This window comes from Nycticebus coucang, chromosome 6 (assembly GCF_027406575.1).
Source record: "Nycticebus coucang isolate mNycCou1 chromosome 6, mNycCou1.pri, whole genome shotgun sequence".
NCBI lineage: Eukaryota > Metazoa > Chordata > Mammalia > Primates > Lorisidae > Nycticebus > Nycticebus coucang.
In genome coordinates, this window is record NC_069785.1 from 21,029,019 (window position 1) to 21,044,309 (window position 15,291).

At 40.6% G+C, this 15,291-nt stretch overlaps 1 protein-coding gene across 9 annotated transcripts in view; it reads right to left on the reverse strand.

Moving 5' to 3' along the window:
- The window catches only part of NPAS3 (neuronal PAS domain protein 3), a 907,184-nt gene that overhangs the window by 58,550 nt on the left and 833,343 nt on the right, over nucleotides 1-15,291 (reverse strand). For all 9 annotated transcript variants that reach the window (XM_053594995.1, XM_053594994.1, XM_053594992.1 and 6 more), the window contains one exon: nucleotides 11,567-11,685. In XM_053594995.1, coding sequence (XP_053450970.1) covers nucleotides 11,567-11,685 — 119 coding nt within the window. The remainder of the gene's footprint in view (nucleotides 1-11,566; nucleotides 11,686-15,291) is intronic.

Here is a 15,291-nt window from a genome sequence, read left to right on the forward strand (position 1 = left end):
GAAATTGTCATAGCCACCCAAACCTTCAGCAACCACCACCCTGATCAGTCAATGCCCAATCACATCAAGGCAAGACCCTCCACCGGCAAAAAGATTACCACTTCACTGAAGACTCAGATAATAGTTAGCATTTTTTTTTTTTTAACTAATAAAGGATTTCAAAATTAAGGTAGGTGCACATTTCTTTTTTTAGACATAATGCTATGCACACTTAATAGACTACCGTTGTGTAAATATAATTTTTGTATTCGCTGGGAGACAAAAAATATTCACGTAACTCACTTTATTGCAATATTTGCTCTGTTGCAGTGGTCTGAAACTGAACTTGCAAAATCTCCAAGGTGTGCCTGTTTCTGGAAGCATTTTAATAACTGCTGCTTTAGACCACCAGATTAAAAGATTACTTTACGGAAACCAATTGTGGGCCTCTGCAGCTGTTGTTAGGGTATTTCAAGACATCAGAGGGTGCCAGGCTTGAGAAAAATGAACTGTGCTTGTGTGCACATTTTAGTTCTTAAGTTTTTTAATTTGTTAAAAAACTAATTTAATGGACCAAAGTTTTATAATAGTGATAATTATATAAATAAATCTATTAGATTCAGAATGTATTTACAGAGATATGAATAGTAATTTAAGGGCATTAATTGCTTAAAAGACATTAGGCATAGAAAAGGTTATTAGTTTTTGCATCCATGATATCATGTTCAAAGTGATCATTACTTTTATTTTTCTTAGCTAGTATTGGGTCAGAAAATCAACCTGAAAAGATACAGCAGTTGTCAAAGAGGTGATGCTGTTACCTCTCTTGCCTGCCTTCTAAAGTCTGTATGATACAAAATGAAGTACCTCTAAGTTAGCAACATAGTTGGGCTGCAGTCACTGACATCCTTAGAATTTACAGACGCTTCCCAGAATGGTTAGTGATTATGCCTCTAAGTTGGCAAAATAGCTAGCTGATTAGTCCCGGCAGAAATGACATATCCCAAGCTGGGACTACTGTCATGCCTTGGTAATGGGAAATAAATTCTTTAAGATCAGGAACAATGTCAGCTATATTTAAAATGACACTGGAAACCTCGTTGTAATGGACAATTGTGCAGAGGTGAGCAGAGACTAAAACGAGATAATAGGATTTAAAAATTTTGATTTTATTGGTTCTCTCCTCTATTTGCATTTTTTATCAGGATAACCTCTGTCTGCAAGTTCTACCCTGGAAATTGTTTCTCCTTCAATTTACTCTGGGTGTCTGGGTTGATAGAAAGGCAATAAGTGTGTAGTCTTAGAAAGCCTGAATAGGTTGACAGAATTTTTGGTCTCTCTGAAAATTCATCTATTGATTTGACAAGAAAGTTACATTTTGTGCAGCTTGGAACACTGTAGTCTTTTCAAGATCACGCAAAGCTGAAGCAAAGGCTTTCGGGAGAAGCCCTGATATGTCTGCACACCTGGAACATCTCCGAAACTCAGATTAGAAGCAACGTCCAGATGGCATCTAGTCCATTCACCCTTGTCTGGAACAGTGACTCCTAACTGATGAGGTTAGTGCATTCTCTTGGAAGTCTCTAGAGGAGGACCAACACCACACTGCTCTGTACATTAGTGCTGGGCAGACCTCCCAAGCTGTACTTTTCCTGGTACAATTAAAACTCACTGCATACAAATAACCCAACAAGAAATAAACGAACAACCCTGTTAAAAAGTGGACAAAAATGACATGAACATTTTTAAAAGAAGATATAGAAATGGCCAGTAAACATATGAAAACATGCTGAACATCACTAATCATCAGAGAAATGGAAATTAAATTAAACGGAGTCAGCTCACCTGACTCCAATCAGGATGGTCATCATGAAAAAGTCAAAAAATAATAGTGGGCACACATACTGTGAAAACGGAATGCTTATACAGTGTTGGTGGAAATATAAATTAGTATCACCTCTGCAGAAATAGTATAAAGATTTCTCAAAGGACTAAAAGTAGGACCTACCATTTGATCCTACTGCCCCACTATGGGTATCTACCCAAAGGAAAAGAAATCATTATATCATAAAGATACTTGCACTCTTAGGTTTATCACAGCACAATTCACAATCACAAAGAGATGGATCAACATAAGTGCCCATCAACTGATAAGTGGATAATGAAAACGTGTGTGTGTGTATAACACACAAACATACAGGGTGGATGTAAAGTTTGTGTGCCATTTAAAATAGTTTAATATAGCCAATGGCACACAGATTTTATGTCCACTCACCACGAGTACTACTCAGTGATAACCAAGAATCAGATAATGTCTCTTGAAGCAACTTGGATGGAACTGGAAGACATTGTCCTACATGAAGTATCTCAGAACAACAAACACTGCATGTTCTCACTTATAAGTGGGAGCTCAGCTATGGGTATGTGTGGTGATACAGAGTGACTTACTGGATAGGGGAGACTCATCAGGGAGAAGGGTTGAAAACTTACTTGTCTGGTACAGTGAATACTATCTGGGTGATTGGCACACCTAAAGCCAGCCAAGACCGATACATTTCCATGTAACAAAACTGTACTTGTATCCACTAGATCTATTGAAAACAAAATCTCCTCACTGCATACAATTACCCTCTTGGGCACGGAAAGAACCAGCCTTCTTATGACAATACTTCACATACTCTTAGCAATCTCTGAGAAATCATGGCGTGATGCCAGAAGGCAGGATATTAGCTCCCAAAATGTTAATCTTCAGAAATAAAGTCTTGAAAGGTGATTTAACAGAAAGAATATGGTGATCACCAGAGGCCAACATGATATCATCATGAATAAGTGATGCTAACACAATGCTATTTCTTGTTTTCTGAAAGGAATCCTCAACTGTTGGCTAAAAGGGACACTGTGGATGTAGTATGTCTTGATTTTAGTAAGGCACCAATAAAGATTCACAATATCCTTGCAGGTCAAGTGGAGAAACATGAGCCAGACCATGGGTCATTTGGGTTCAGAGCTATTCCAAAGGTCACATAACCTCTAGTGGTGTGTCATAGGGCTTAGAACTGTCAGCATTTTTCATTGGTATCTCAGAAGGAGGGAGAACTTGAAATTTAACTGAATCAACATTTATTGAGTGATCACTGTGTGCAGTGTACTTGCTAGGTACTAAGGGAAAAAAAACAGAATAAGAAAGTATGCAGTATTCAGTGTAGTATTGGAAAGAAGAGGCATTTGAAATCAGAAGACCTGGAGACTTCTCAGTCTGGTCCTTTACCACTTATAAATTAACTTGTATTTCCTTTTTCCTGTCTTTTTATTTTGCTCCTTCTACCATGTGATCAATAATTTATATTTCTGTGCACAGGTTTTACTAATCCTCCAAATTGGGAAAATAGAGATAATTACTTAAAACAATTATTCTGAGAGTCACATGAAATTCTAAGGTAGCACTTCATAAAATGGAAAGATGCTTAGCTGAGCCTGTTGCTATTTGACTTGATCTGCAAGAAAGTTCTTTGGGCTGGATTCTCCATCAATGGCTTCTTCTTTTTTTTTTTTTTTTTTTGAGACAGAGACTCAAGCTGTCACCTTGGGTAGAGTGCTATGGCATTACAGCTCACAGCAACCTCAAACTCTAACTCTTAGGCTTAAGTGATCCTTTTGCCTCAGCCTCCCAAGTAGCTGGGACTACAGATGCTCACCACAACGCCCGACTATTTTTTTTTGTTGTTGCAATTGCCATTGTTGTTTTAGCTGACCAGGGCTGGGTTTGAACCCGCCAACGTTGGTGTATGTGGCCGGCATCCTACCCACTGAGCTATGGGCACTGCCTCAATGGCTTCATTTTACTGGTGAGAAAATCGAGGCACAGAGAAGGTAACTAAAATCTAAAAATGCTGTGTTAGTCCAGAAGAGTAGGGATCATTTTATTTACATGTACTAGGGGAAATGAAAAAGGAGTTAAAATTTGAGTGGTGCTATCCTGGCTAAGAGTTTTTCAGGAGGAAACCTGGCAAAAGGCATTTTAGGAAAGGAAGACAGCATGGTCAAAAATGTAGCAGTGTGAATATGCAGGCGTGTTTTAGGAAAAACAATTAGCCTGAAGTGGCAAGAGTTCCAGGAAAGAATAGTGGAGGTGGTGGAAGAAAAGCTAAGCTGGGTCACACTCTGGAGGATGTTGCGCTAAGAACCGTTGTTGACTTAGCAGCGGAGAAGTGAACAGTCACTGCGGTTTTCGGAAGACATTCCAAGGAGCAGGGTGTAGTATGGAAGGGAGAAGTAAAATCTTCTGGGAGATAATTTGGAAACTTCTCACGATAGATCTGAAAAAAAGGCATCAAACTGGAGGAATGAAATGGAAACAGGTATTTTGGAATGGAAACAGGTATTTTGGAATGGATGTTTGGAAACATCCATTTTTGGCAGGGCTTTAAAATAGCAGGTGAGCAAGAGGGAAAGGTGGATGTCTTAGCATTGTGGACTTCATTGAGGAATTGAACTGAGAACCACAATTCCAAATGATTGAGACAGTAAGTAAGAACTCCCTTCCTGTTTGCTATCATCTTGCGATGTGTTAATATATACTTTAATCAAGAACAAGTTTGCATATGAAGAGCCTTTGACTTTTGAATTTGCCTAGCTGTGACTGTGACATTGGGAAGTCTGGCAGCCCAACTTTGTTCCTCACCTATGTGAACAGAAAGAAAAGTAGAACCAGCCACTGCCGAAAATAACTACCACTCTGTTCTGAATACAGATTCAAATTTTCAATATTAGGTATAATATTTTTAAGAAGTATCTTCTGAGAAATCCTTTTTCAGAAGATTATCCCTCTCTGCGTGAGGGGATCAAAATGTAAATCTTAGTTTTCGGCTTTTGCAATCTTTGAGTTAATGTATTTTGCTACAGGACTTCAATATGTATTAACACCAGAGAGATAAATGACTATTTCTTGTTTTCTGAGAGGGAGGAATGAGGAGGAAGGAAAGGGCTGCAGTGATATTGATGAAGCACTAACTTGGTTTCTTGATGAGTACTGAAGATGTCATCATCTTAAATAGGCTTCTGGAACCTGAGATCAATGGATGAACTTCAAGGCTTCAAGAACCTACTGATTCAAAATGAATTTACCTTGGGAGAGGCTCTATAGATTTTGTCAAATCTTCAGAGGGATTCATGACACTCCAAAGAAAACAAATCACTGTTAAAATGATGTGTGTGCCTTCTCCATAGAACAGATACAACTAACAGTGAAGTTTTAGAAACAAACAAGAGGTTTCTAATTTACAAGACACTCAGGCTTGTGCTTAGAGAAGACCAAGTTTTCTTTAGCTAGTTAGCGTTCTCTAATTTAAAGATGTGTTGCCTCATGTCTAGATAGGGATATTCTCAAGACTGGGGTATATTGGCAATCTTTTTTTTTTTTTTAACAGTTGTGGTACTTACTTGGAAATGTTTAATAAGTATTGTTAAACTCAAAAAAGCAGGCAGAGGGCCTATGCATATAAAAATAGGTGATACAGACAGGAACTTCTTAGATAAACCATGCCATTATAGAATAATATTAGGTATGATTAGATGAGAGACTTTCATAGAACTGTGGGGGAAAAGCTTTACAGTTAAGCCCTGGAAGGGCATGGCCACCCAGATCTAACCCCAAGAATTATTCCTAGAATTCTAAACGTTATTTTTCTTGGATCATCATTACATATTGCTATCATATATTACTGTAGTTTTAAAATTAAGTACCCAATATCCCTTTTGGGTTGGGTCCAAGAACCTTGGGAAAAGGATAACTTATCAATTTCTAGGCCAACTAACAAACAAACAAGTCATGGGTCCCCCCAAATCATGTGGTACTAAGCCTGCCCTTTATTCATTACAAAGCTCACCAATACTGCCCACTTTTAATGTTACAAGATATGAGTGAAAAAAGTTTCAAATGTTAGTTATATACATTTGGAGATCAATCTGGGAAGAAAAAACAGTAGAGAAATTTGTCTTTAAAAATATTAACACAGTGAGACGTCTCATAGTGAAATGTCTATTAGTGTCTAGCAAAGCTTAAGATGAGTCAATATTGTACTTCCGATTTATCAAATGTCATTCTCCAAAAATATTTTAAGAGAGATACTAATAATCAATTCTTCTTGCACAGTTTTACTTTCTGTTGCTAATGATTGTTCTTTTAATATCATCTTCAGAATCTGAGAAACATGAGTAGACACATTTTCTGGAATAGATCTGAGCTACTGTGGTAATGCTGTCTAATGCAGAGACCCTGGAAGACAGTGGATTACCAAACAAGGGTTGGTCAACTTCTAAGCATGGCCTTTTGTTTTGAGCCACCATCCTTAATTAATTCTTCCATATTACTTAACAGACTATTTAAGTTTTTGCAAAAAAAATACCCTGAGCTTCCGCGTTGTCTTGATCAACTGCCTTCTTCCGATCCAGTTTGGAATGGAGACCAGACACATCTTCCGTGGTGTCTTCAACTGTGCTAAGCAGCTATATAGTATTTCTTGCTAGCAGCATCACGAAGTTTCTCTTCAGTACTTTCCAAAACTGATGTGATGTATTCTTCTTTAACAAGTTGTAATTCTCGCAAATGTTGTTGAGTACTTTCAAGTTCCTGTGTCTTATTTTTCAGGTCATATTTACACTTGTCAAGCTCATTTTTATTAGTTGTAAACAACTCTGTAACCTGCCTCCAAGTCAGCCATGGAGTGCTCCACCTCCCACCTCTCTCTGGCCACCTCCAGGGCACCTTTTCTCCTCCGACCTGGACTCCGCAGCCCAGCTGGCTGTGCTTCAGTTGTGTTGCTAATTCTATATTGGCAATCCTAATCAAACAGTGAACCTACCAATTATTTTCTCTTTATGGTTCTTTATATCATAAGTGGTCTGGATAGGATTTCAGAAGTCATTTAGCTCAATGCTTAGCTATAGGAAAATCCATATTCACATCATCCCAGATGGAGGACTGTTTATTTGCAAGAATCTTGAGTTCCTGCATCCTCCCTTAGCAACCAGTTTGCATGTGTCATAGCAGGAATTCCCGGCATTTAAAGATTTCACTGCTGTGAAGAGTTCAGAGACAATGTCAGTATCCTATAAACATGACAGAGATTATCTCTGTTGTGTGTGTTTTTGGCCAGTCCAGGCTGCTGTTCTGTACCATTAGAGTTAGGACACCTGACGTGTGTGGATAAATACTCCAGAAATGACAGTGGCGCTGGTGGGCATTTAAGAATAGATTAGAAAGCTGAAAGTCCTACACCAAAGGAAACTATCCTCCGAAGATGGGAGTGAAGGAGACGACCCAATTAGTCTTCTCTTCTCTAATTTCCCTGATAACATATCTCCTTTTACCCCATGTGCTATGTTCCAGACATAGACCTAATTGAGAAGGTAGAATGTTGATGCAATGCAATTTAAAAGAGAGCTGTGTTATGCTCAGATATGTGACCAACAAGGGGACCTAAACAACAGGGGAGCCCCTGAGGCATGAAAAGTGGCTGGTCCAGATAACACGCTATTGTGCATTTCAAAGCAGATGAGGATGGAAACAACCACCGCATGTCAGCTGCTATTTGGGAAACTTCACTGGAGAGAGGGCAACTTTCCCAGGGACTGGGGTATGGCAAACCAAGCAACGACTAGACTACCGTCGCATGCCACACTTGAATTAGCTTACGCAGACTGGCATTTCTTCGGCTAGGGTTCTTGGGGCAAGTGAGTAGGTGTAAGTCCTGAGAAGGAAGGTAAATTCTTTTTTTTTTTTTTTTTTTTGTGGTTTTTGGCCAGGGCTGGGTTTGAACCCGCCACCTCCGGCATATGGGACCGGCGCCCTACTCCTTGAGCCACAGGCACCACCCAAAGGTAAATTCTTGTAGCTCCCCAGGGGCACTGGGGTCACGACAAGCCCCGACACTACTGCAACAGGATCCGCTAAGCCACAAAGGGAAGATCTTAATCAGGGCAGAGGTTTTCCTTTTAAAATTTTAAATTAATTTCCCTGGATTTAATTCTATAAGCAGTAAAACAGAGGGGTTAACAGGACAAACTCTAGTGCCCAATGGCCCCGATTCAATCCTGGTTACTCAGTGGCTACTTAAAAGCTATGCGTAGCACGGGCAAAGCATTTCACCTAATAAAGCCTCAGTTTTACCACTGGAAAAGTGGGTCTAAGAATGGAATATAATATTTAGACAATGCCTGGCATAAAGGAAGTTTTAAAACAATCGTGTTGTGAGGATTAATTAAATATAAAGCCCGTGGCATAGTGCCTGCCATGGGGTAAATGCTACTGTGGTTACTGTGATTACTGTCAAGGACAACAGAAAAAGTCACAGAGAAAGCTGGAGAGGTCCATATGCCTAGGTCACAGAAGAAAGATGGACAGAAATATAGTAACCGAGGTAGGAGCGGTGGCTCACACCTGTAATCCTAGCACTCTGGGAGGCTGAGGCAAGTTCATTGCTTGAGCTCAGCCTGAGCAAGAGTGAGACCCCATCTCTACTAAGATAAAAAAACTAGGTGGGTGTTGTGGCGAGAGCCTGTAGTCCCAGCTACTCGGGAGGCTGAGGCAAGAGGATGGCTTGAGCCCAGGAATTTGTGGTTGCTGTGAGCTATGATGATGTCACGGCACTCTAGCCTGGATGACAGAGTAAGACTATATATATATTTAGTGACCTGCATCGAACAAAACTTAACATTTTGTACAGAGAAAACTTGCAAATGCAGAGAAATTATCATCACTGTTTCTTTTCATTTGTGTCTATTATGTGGTGGTGGGTGATTACCAGTTTTATTGGAGTGTTTTATAAGCTGTTAGATTTGCTTACGGAGAATGAACAGATAAACAAGGATGTTATTCAGCTGTGTCATGTCCTGGGTTCTCATCAGCTCTCCTACTAACTTTCAGACGAGGTTAATCAACGAGGCAGGTTCACTGCAGAGCAGGGGGAGGTGGATTGGGTGGGGGGAAGAGGAGGGGGGAGGAGGGGGAGGGCTGACCTGTTGGGGGCTCATCCGCCTGGAGGAACTTTTGTAGGTAAGCAGTTCTGAGGGGATGGAGACCTTCATTACGTTGTGAGGCAGGCTCACCGACAGGGTATGTCACTTTATCACTACATGATTTGTTGGGATCTGGAACAGTTACTGTATCTTTCCTAGTCCTGGATGTTCACAGTTGCCTTTTTCATATTTTGTTTCTTGAAGGCCTCTTCTTATAGCAAAGTACCTTCAAACCCAAGCTCAAGTTGCTTCAGAAACATTTTTCTTCTATTTGTTGGCGTGACAGCCCCTTCTTATACACCACTCAGAGGGACATGTCACCTCCTCAGGAAGACCTCAGTGATCCTCATATTTACAGGGTCTCCCACCCTCACTGGCCATCCCCTCGTGTTACCTCTCTAAATAATATGCACAGTGGTATAGCCCAGTATTAAGTGCATGCGGTGTCAGCTGGACTCCCCAAGTTCAAGCTCTAGCTCTGCTCCTCAGCATGTGAGGTGGGGTACACTATTTAACCTCACTAGCATTAATCTCTTTATCTGTACAATAGAAGCTATAAAAATGCTTTCCTTTAGGACTGTCGTAAGGGCTAATGCAAGTAATCAGTGTCATGCTCAGCATATGGGAGGGCTTCTCAAGACTGGCTTTTATTTTTAGCCTTCATTACTCTCTGGAATCCCTCATTTTACTTGTTATGTCTCCTCCTCCTGGAATATCAGCACCATGAAAGCAGGGAATTTTTACGGGTCAGTGCTGGGTTTCCAGGATCTAGAATAGGCCCCGTAGGAGCTCCGTAAATTGTCAAGTGAATGGATGACTATCTTCTGAGTATTTAAGATGTGAGCTTGTTCAATTTCACGTCATGCAGTAAAAACAGCTTTGCTGAGGTGTCCGTCTGGCAAAACAAACAGAACAGACCAAGGTCCTTCATCTCTTGCCTTGACCAAAACTCCACTTCTCCATATTGTTATTTTTCCATATGTCTCACTTGTTTTTTCCAGATCCAACATTTTGCAGCTTCATAATCTCTAATTTGTGGTATGAAGTTATGATTTTTTTTGTTTCACAAAAATGCAATTATCTAATAATATTGGATTATGCTAAATATCACTTTTTCAAACTGCATCTTACCCCTTCTGTCCTCCTTCCTTCCTGGGATATACTCCCTACAAACCAGTAAAAAAACGGCGAAGAAAGATAAAGAAAGTATCGAGTTGAAAGGCAGCCCCAGGGCTCCTAAAACCTGGAATGCAAAGAATGAGTCTTCCTAGCACTGAAATAACAATAATCTGGACATCTGTAGTCTGCCTGCTAATGCTGCACAGTTAACAACTAGTAAATGCACAGAGCAAGCAAGACAGGGGGGCCTGAGCAGGGCTCTGGTTTCTTTCCTCCAACACACTCCTTTGTGACAAGCCTCTGGGGGGAAAGCTTCGCAGCACAGCTGCCCGGCTGCCTCTCCTCAGCACCCCACCCTGTTAAAGGTTAAGGATGCTCCCCATGTGCCCTTCAGGCAATAGGACAGCTCAGCTAAAGGTCGTTCTTGGAAGGGCCTGCTTCCCTACCTTTCTTCTTTTTCCAAAGATTTCGTGTCAAAGAAAGTGCCTGGCTCTGACCTTCGTGCAGCTGCTCGTCTCCTGATGCCTCACACAGGTGTTAAGGCCTGATGGGGATGGCTGTTCCCACCCCCGCTGGTGCCACGGTCACCCTGAAGAACTCAACGATCACAAGTTCTGAACTCTAAAACTGGGAAAGGTTACAAACCGCTGTCACTCTGACGATACATTCCATTTCTGCTTGCCCTCCCACATATGAATATAATAAATATGGTTTGAGAGATTGGTTAGGCATGTTGCAAAATGGATAAGATTCAGGTTGCCCAAGGCATTTCATAAATTTCATAGGTCTTAATTTATGTTGCTGTAGTCATTGAAATGTTGAAATTTCCTGAGATTAGAAGGCTTTTGTATCGTTTACCTTAAAATAATGATAATGTAGATTATGACTCCAGACTTGGTCTTTGTGTGTGAGGAACGTGTATTCTGTGCATGCTGAGCATTCAAGGGATGCTAAGGTGTGACTAATGTTCAATAATTGTAAATTCAAAATTAAGGTTTCTAATATCTAACCTGATTTTCTTATCCATGTGTGCAAATCTTGGTGGCCAAGATATTGTTAAGATAAACAATCTTTCTCCAGAGAGAAAGGGGGATTTGCCTGGGGAAGTGATAAGTGGAACTGTCCTAAGTACAGGCCTAGCGCACGCTTCTCAAGCACTGATGCAAATTTGGCTTATTTTCTCTATCAGAGTGAATTTCCAGCAGGTGCTGAAGCACTTGGCATTTTATTAACCAGTGTTTTAAGAAAAGACAATGTATAGGGGCATTTAGTGCATCGACAATGTCTAAAGTGAGAAGGAGAAAGAAGTCCCTAGCCCGATGACAGGAACGCTAGGGGCTACTCAAGATCACACGTGTTAATTGTACAGACCCAAAGCAGCTGGAAAACTCAATGCAAATTACCTAGGAATGGCCTGGGACAGAGACGGCTCCCCTCCCAGAACCCGGCTTACCTTATATCCTGATGATTTGATGTGCACACCACGTTTGGTCAGAGTAGATTTCATTCGGATGAAAAAGGAACGCTCAAGGGTGTTGTCAGTGGTTAGCAGACTGGGGCTGGTTGACTCCACTGAGGAATACAAAAATACATACACACGTGATTGAGACCTCTACACAGCCCCTTACAGCTACTGCTCAGGTGCAATCCTTGAGTTCACTAAAAATAAATGACTGATGGGTGCTAAGAGCAGTAGTAATCAATTTACCTCATTTAGAAAATGTTTACTTTGTAGAAAATAAAAAGGAAAAAATTAACGTATCCAAACTAACCTCATTTCTAGCAAGAGCTTTTCAGGACTTTTCAATCCCAGCAGCTCTTAAGTAGGGGATGCTAGTAAGTAACTGCAGTTCACTTTGAGGTATGGCTGGGGTGCACGGAAAGAGCTGGCATATAAAAGAAGGGCCACTAAGATCGATAGGATCAACCAAGGTACTGCAGAGACACTTTTGAGGAAAAAAGACTTGCTCTTTGTTGTCCCTGAGAATCCCTTCTTATGTCATTCGCCTACCAGGGAAGTTCCAGGAACCCCCCGACCATCAAGGTTGGATTGCTCTGTCCTGACCCATGTCCTTGATCTCCTGAGCTGATTCTTTACCATGGGGAAAAAGGAGCATGAAGTTTTCTTAACTGACTTGGAAACAAGGGGCAAAAATGGGATGTACAGACAAAAACAAATGAAAACTACTCACATTATCAACTTTCCATTCCTGTCCCTAAAAATAGCATGAATAGGAACAAAGACATATCCCATATGTGTATATGTTTTTAGGCTATGTAGAATATATTTTTACTTATGAAACTTAAAATGGTAGTTTTCGGTCTTGCTGATCTAAAAACACCTTTCTGCAAATATGCCAGAAGGCCACGTACAATCAGTTTTCTTTAGAAATGAACCTCTAATGTAGTTCTATACATTTAAGTCTTTTCCTACAAAGAAATGAACTTTGGGCTTTTTAAGCCTAATAAATAATTTTATTCTTTGTAAATAATATTCTGAAGTTTTTCTTGTTTGAAAGTAAAAAAGAGGTATATCTAACCACAAATAGGATTTCCTTTGAGCAGCTCTATGCTAACCCTAATTTTCTCTGGAGGAGGTGTAAAGAAATATGTACAGTGAAGAACTGTAAGAATTAAGTGTATATGAAAACAGTTATTAAAAATACAGACCTAGAAAAATAAGCCTTTAAAATGTATTATTGGTTTTTCTTTCTTAAAATGTGAGGTTAATGTAAGGGTGCATGTGATTAGGTTACATTGTCCATGTTTGTTAGGTAAAGTCCAAGTATAAAATTTAAATTATGAAATGTATTCCACATATTTCTCAAGGTAAATAATCTGTTTTCCACATTAAACTTGATGCTCAGATTAAAAAAGAATGAGAAGTATTTTAATGACAAAAACACTTGCTATTTGTGGTTTAGGGATTTTCCTGTATCATTTTAATCTCCATGCGACTCTATTTTCCTATTTTTATGTCATTTCTATTCTGAGGTAATGGAATCACTGACAAATGTCCCTTTCTTATGTGTCTCTTTTAAGGCTTTTTTTTTTTTGTTGTTTTAGAGAGCATGATCTGATATCATTTTAAATGTACAGCTTTTTATCACTCGAGGGAAAAGGAGAGCCATGTTATATTTAGTACTTTCATTTCTTCTGATTAAATATGAATTACTATGAAATTTTTCTCATCATCTAACACGCCATAATACGCCAACAGCTTTTTAATACACTATATAAGCACAAACTTCTGCTCTAAGAGTTTAATTTGCCCCTCTAATCCAATCACATCAACCTTATTTCTCTTATCAGAGATTCCCATTTTGAATTAAATGAGCTCATTAGTTTTAATCAAAAGCAGAGAGATCAAAACTTAAACGTAAATGCTTTAGATCAGAACTGTCAGTCAGCCGTGCAGTTCTATTTTACTAAAACACAAGATCAGAGACCCTTAGAACCAATTTTTTCTCGTAAGGGATGCTGAGAGCTTGAAGATGCTATATCCTTTTTTTTTTTTTTTTTCACTTCCCAAGGACAGATTATACATTTAAGGTTAGACTTAATTTATAGCCGTTTTTTCATCCTGGTGGAAATGGGAAAGTATGCCAATCTACTGTTGTCCCTTTCACATTTATTGGCACTGGTCCTCAGAGACTTGAACTAACGTGAAGCCATCAGAATCCACACCGCAAACCTGGCCTTAAAAATTCAGCTCTGTTCAGCAAGATCATGTTTGCAATAGCTGAGGAAAAATGAAACTTCCCAGAGCAGTGAAATAGGTTTTAGGGCTAAGGTATTAAATACCCTGACCCGGTAAAGAAGGAAGCCCCTAACTGGAGAGGGGGGTAGTTCAGGCTTTTGAGAAAGTATTATTTTTAGTTTGGTGAACGGGACAGTAAAAGTCTTAGAGAGTATAATAGAGATCACGGCCTGGGCGCTTCCAGCCCGTGAAAACACGAGCTTCCCGTAAGCTGTGATGCTAAGCACTGCATTGAGCTCTGACTGCGTCCACACCCCATGTTACCACAGTACCTGCCCACATATACAGGGACAGGGTCAGCTACACTGGGACAACTTGGGTGAGAGGAACATGAAGGTTAGGTTTTGCCCTAAGAAGCTGAGATTTAAAATCAAAATTAATCCTCCAGCTTTATTTCAAGACCATGTAAGTATGGGGGGTTGGGAGCAAGGAGATGGGCAACCCAGGAAAGAGCTTGATTTCTGGTGACAATTTCTACTGTAGTTCCCTATGACATCCTAGTTCTGAGGATGGGGCAGAGGGAATGGGCCATGCATCCCTTTAAGAAGGACAGGAAATAAACTTACAGCACACACACCATGGCCATGCTCTTTTAAGGGCTAGCAAATACACTAGGCTTATCCCGACAGTGGTGATGGTGTCTCTCATGTGAAAAGACAAACGATCTGCATGTAACAGACAAGAGTAGCAGGTTTTTTTTTGGTTGTTGAGACTGGGTCCCACCCTATGCCCCTGAGCAGAGTGCAGTGGGCGGTGGGCGTGGCAGCCTCAGCAGCCTCCGGAAGCCGCTGGGATTATAGGCGCTGGCCGCGGTGCCTGGCTGGGTTTTCCCATTGATTTCATGAGTCGGGGTCTCACTATCGCTCAGGCAAGTCTCCAACTCCTGAGCTCAAGCTATTCTCCCTCCTCAGCCTCCCACAGTGCTGGGATTACAGGTGTGAGCCACTGCGCCCAGCAAAAGCAGCAGTTTTAAAGGAAAAGATTCCTGTCTTAGGTGAAAGGCAGGTTTGTGATGAAGGTTGTATTAGGGGGAGAGCCAAGGCAGCTCAGCTTTGGTGGTGTGTGACTGGAGCAGGTGTGTGTATGTGTACTCGTGCATATATGTGTGTACACGAGGGTGTGCTTGTGCATGTGTGCATGGCTGCACGTGTGGGAGAAGGTAAAGAGAGGATCAGATAGTGAGAAAAGTCTCCTTGGGACAGGTGCTCTACAAAGACAGTAGAATCAGTGTATGTCTAAGAAGCATTTTATTTATTTATTTATTTATTTTTTAAGACTGAGTCTCACTCTGTCGCCCTGGGTAGAGTATTGTGGCATCCTCATAGCTCACAGCAACCTCGAACTCTTGGGCTTAAGTGATCTTGCTTCAGCCTCCTGAGTAGCTGGGACTACAGGTGCCCACCACAACATTCGGGTAA